The sequence below is a fragment of the Pteropus vampyrus genome, unplaced genomic scaffold (genome assembly GCF_000151845.1).
Source record: "Pteropus vampyrus isolate Shadow unplaced genomic scaffold, Pvam_2.0 Scaffold1000002344, whole genome shotgun sequence".
NCBI lineage: Eukaryota > Metazoa > Chordata > Mammalia > Chiroptera > Pteropodidae > Pteropus > Pteropus vampyrus.
The window spans coordinates 1-2,725 of record NW_011916746.1 but is presented as its reverse complement, the minus strand read 5'-3'; the positions used below and the strand labels follow the sequence as shown (position 1 = coordinate 2,725).

At 69.3% G+C, this 2,725-nt stretch overlaps 1 protein-coding gene across 1 annotated transcript; it reads right to left on the bottom strand.

Annotated features, from left to right (window-relative positions):
* Positions 1–141: 141 nt before the first annotated feature.
* LOC105311224 (suppressor APC domain-containing protein 2-like) lies at positions 142–1,659 on the bottom strand. Its single transcript, XM_023526988.1, has one exon. The coding sequence runs from the start codon at positions 1,423–1,425 to the stop codon at positions 484–486; it is 942 nt and encodes a 313-aa protein (XP_023382756.1). The 5' UTR covers positions 1,426–1,659; the 3' UTR covers positions 142–483.
* Between the last annotated feature and the right edge of the window lie 1,066 nt (positions 1,660–2,725).

The following is a 2,725-nucleotide window of genomic DNA, read 5'->3' as shown; positions in this document are numbered from 1 at the left end:
CCTGTGTTCCCTCCCTTAGGGTCAGAAGGCGGCTCAGCCCCCCACCAAGGGCTGAACACCCATCCACCCATTTGCTCCTTCCTTGCAATGGGGGCCAGGTCCTCCTGGGCAGCAGCTCCTGCTTGGCCCTGGCCTTCAGTGGGGGACAGACACCCCATCCTCTTGGTGGAACTGTCAGACTGAGAAGGACCCAAGAAGGCAGTGAGGGCCTCTTGCCACAGTCTGGCGGACCCTTTCTGGGCACTAGAGGGGAAAGTCTCTGCCTAAGCAGTCACTGGTTGTGGGCTCCAGGGTTGAGGGCCCAGGTGTCCCCCGGCGTGCGGAAGTATGGAAGTGGAGAGCACCCTCGCACCCAGGGCCCAGCTCATGTTTGGTGCAGTGGCTTTTGGTGCGGTTTGCCGGGTCACCCAGCAGTCCCTTGGCGCTGGCGGCCTCATGCTGTGGTAGAGGAAGGGCTGGACTGCCTCCTGGCCTCTGAGCACACTAGGACAGGTAGAGGCCCCTTTCCCCCTGGGCCTGGAGGCGCGACCCAGGCTCATGAACCCAGAAGGAGCTTCCTGCCCCTGTCCCCCGGGAGGAGATGCGGAGGCGGCACTTCCCGGGCTCCGGCCGCAGACGCTGGCCCGGGGCAGCCACGAGGAGAAGCGCCCCGCACTCACCAGCGTCCGCGCTGGGGCTCCGCTCCAGGGCCGCGCCCTGCGGCCGCTCGGGATCCGCGAGGCCGGGCGCGGCCTCAGCCGGACCGCACAGCTTCTCTAGGCTCCGGACCGCGCCGCCGGGACCGGCCGCCGGGGGGCGCGCACCCAGCGGCAGGGGCTTTCTCTCCAGGACGGTCCGCGGCTCGTCCGCAGGCGCAAACACCAGGCGCTGCGGCGCCGGCGGTGGCGGCTGGCCCCCGGGCCGTGCCGGACCGCCTCCTCGGGCTTGGGCGCGGGCCAGGCCGCGCGGGCCACCGTCGGCGCTCAGCAGCGAGGTGCGCAAGCCGGCCACGAAGCGCTCGAAGGTTAGGTAGCCGCTGGCCGGGGCCACCTGGCGCAGGCCCTCGAGCACGCCGCGGGGCAGCTCGCGCGCGTCGGCGCCCTGCCAGCGGGACTCGATCTCGCGCAGGTGCACGTAGCCCCGGCGCCGGTCGTCCAGGATGTCGAAGAGGGTGCGCAGGCTCTGCAGGAAGGCGCGCGGCAGCCCCTCGGTGCCCGGCGCGGGCGCGGCAGCTGTCCCGCGGCCCGGCTCGGCCATCGCGGCTCCGGCCATGGGCCCGCCGGCCGGGCTCTGTCCTGGGCCCGCCCGGAGCTGGGTCCCCGCGTGCACCCGGGTTCCGTCCCCGCGCGGCCCGACGGCGGGGCCGAGCGGGCGCACGCAACCGGTCGCGACAATAGCTGCTACTTTTTGAATGGGCCTCCTCGTGGCGTCAGCGTTCATTAGCATTCTTGGCGGCCATTGGCCGGGGCTGGCCCACGTGCTCCCCGATTGGCTGAGAGGCCGCCTGCCCGGTTTGATTTTTCCGGCCGAGGGGCCAGCGCCGCGGGCTCTCCCACCGCGGTACCTAGAGGGTCGGGGCCGCGCGGAGGCTCATGTCTGGCAGAGGCGGGGGTCCCCCAGTCTGCCTCCCTCCTGGCCTCTCGGGGCGGGGGGAAGGGTCCCCGAGCAGACCGCCCTTCTGCTCCCCCACCTCCACCGCGCTGCCGCGGCTCAGCCCTCCCTCGGATTGGCCGCCCGGCCCTCCTAGGGGCGGGGCCTGGCGCCCAACCCCAAACCTGTCCCCAGGTGGCCTCAAGGGATAAGGATGGGGAGCACGCCTTGCCCAGGGACCCACCTTCCCTCGCTAGCTCCTCTGGGCACTCTTCGCTAAGAGTCCCCATGCACAGAAACCGCCGACGCTGGGGCCCCTTTCTCTTGTGCCAGGCAGGCCCCAAGAGGGTTGTGGGCTCCAGCTGGCTGGGCGCTTCCCCTCACAGAGGCCTCTCTGTCCCCACTGCAAAAGCTCCTCCCCTGGACCCTGGGGACAGCCTGGCCTTTCCTGCTTACTGCAGGACAAAGCCACTTTTTCCTGTGTCCCCAGATCCCCATCTGGTGACCAGCTCTCCTCGGCTCCTGAGGCCCTCTGCTCCAGACTCTTCCGCTAGCTACACGCGTCCTCCAGCTGCCCTCCTGGCTCTCACGGCCTTCTCAGGCTAGCTGGACAGCCCTGTGCCCCCGCAGTCCCTGCTTCCTTCCCAGCTGGGATCCAGTCATTCTGTCTGGTCAGCCTGTGAGGGCTCCAGGGCTTAGCCTGCGGTTCAGCTCTGGAACCCTGCCTCAGGACTGACGGGTGAGAGCCCCCCCCGCCCCTCCCCCAAGCCGGAAAGCTTCCCAAGATGCTGTCTGCCTGGAACCCGGCCTTCACCACTGCCTGTCCTCCAGGCCTTGCCCTGTCCCCATCCCTACCCGGTCTTCCCAGACGTTCCCACGGCCCGAGCACCTTGCCACTGCGCATTGCCTGTGTCACCTGCTGCTTCCTGGGCAGACTGTCCAACCTCAAGGATAAATCAGCACGGAGTCGCCAGGCAACCCCTCCAGACAGGCCCCTGGCACAGGGCTCACTTGAGCCCTCTGGCCGGCCACCCTCGAGCCCCTCTTGGTGGCCTGCCTGCCTGAGCTTCTGTGTCCTCGAGCCCCAAGCATTGTGCATGTGCTTCAGCTGTAAGGCAGTGTCGAGTCCACTTCTCCCCGGGTGACCCTGAAAGTC

Coding starts and splice junctions, on each gene's coding strand:
- LOC105311224 (XM_023526988.1), bottom strand. CDS start 1,425: ATGCTAATGAACGCTGACGCCACGAGGAGGCCCATTCAAAAAGTAGCA.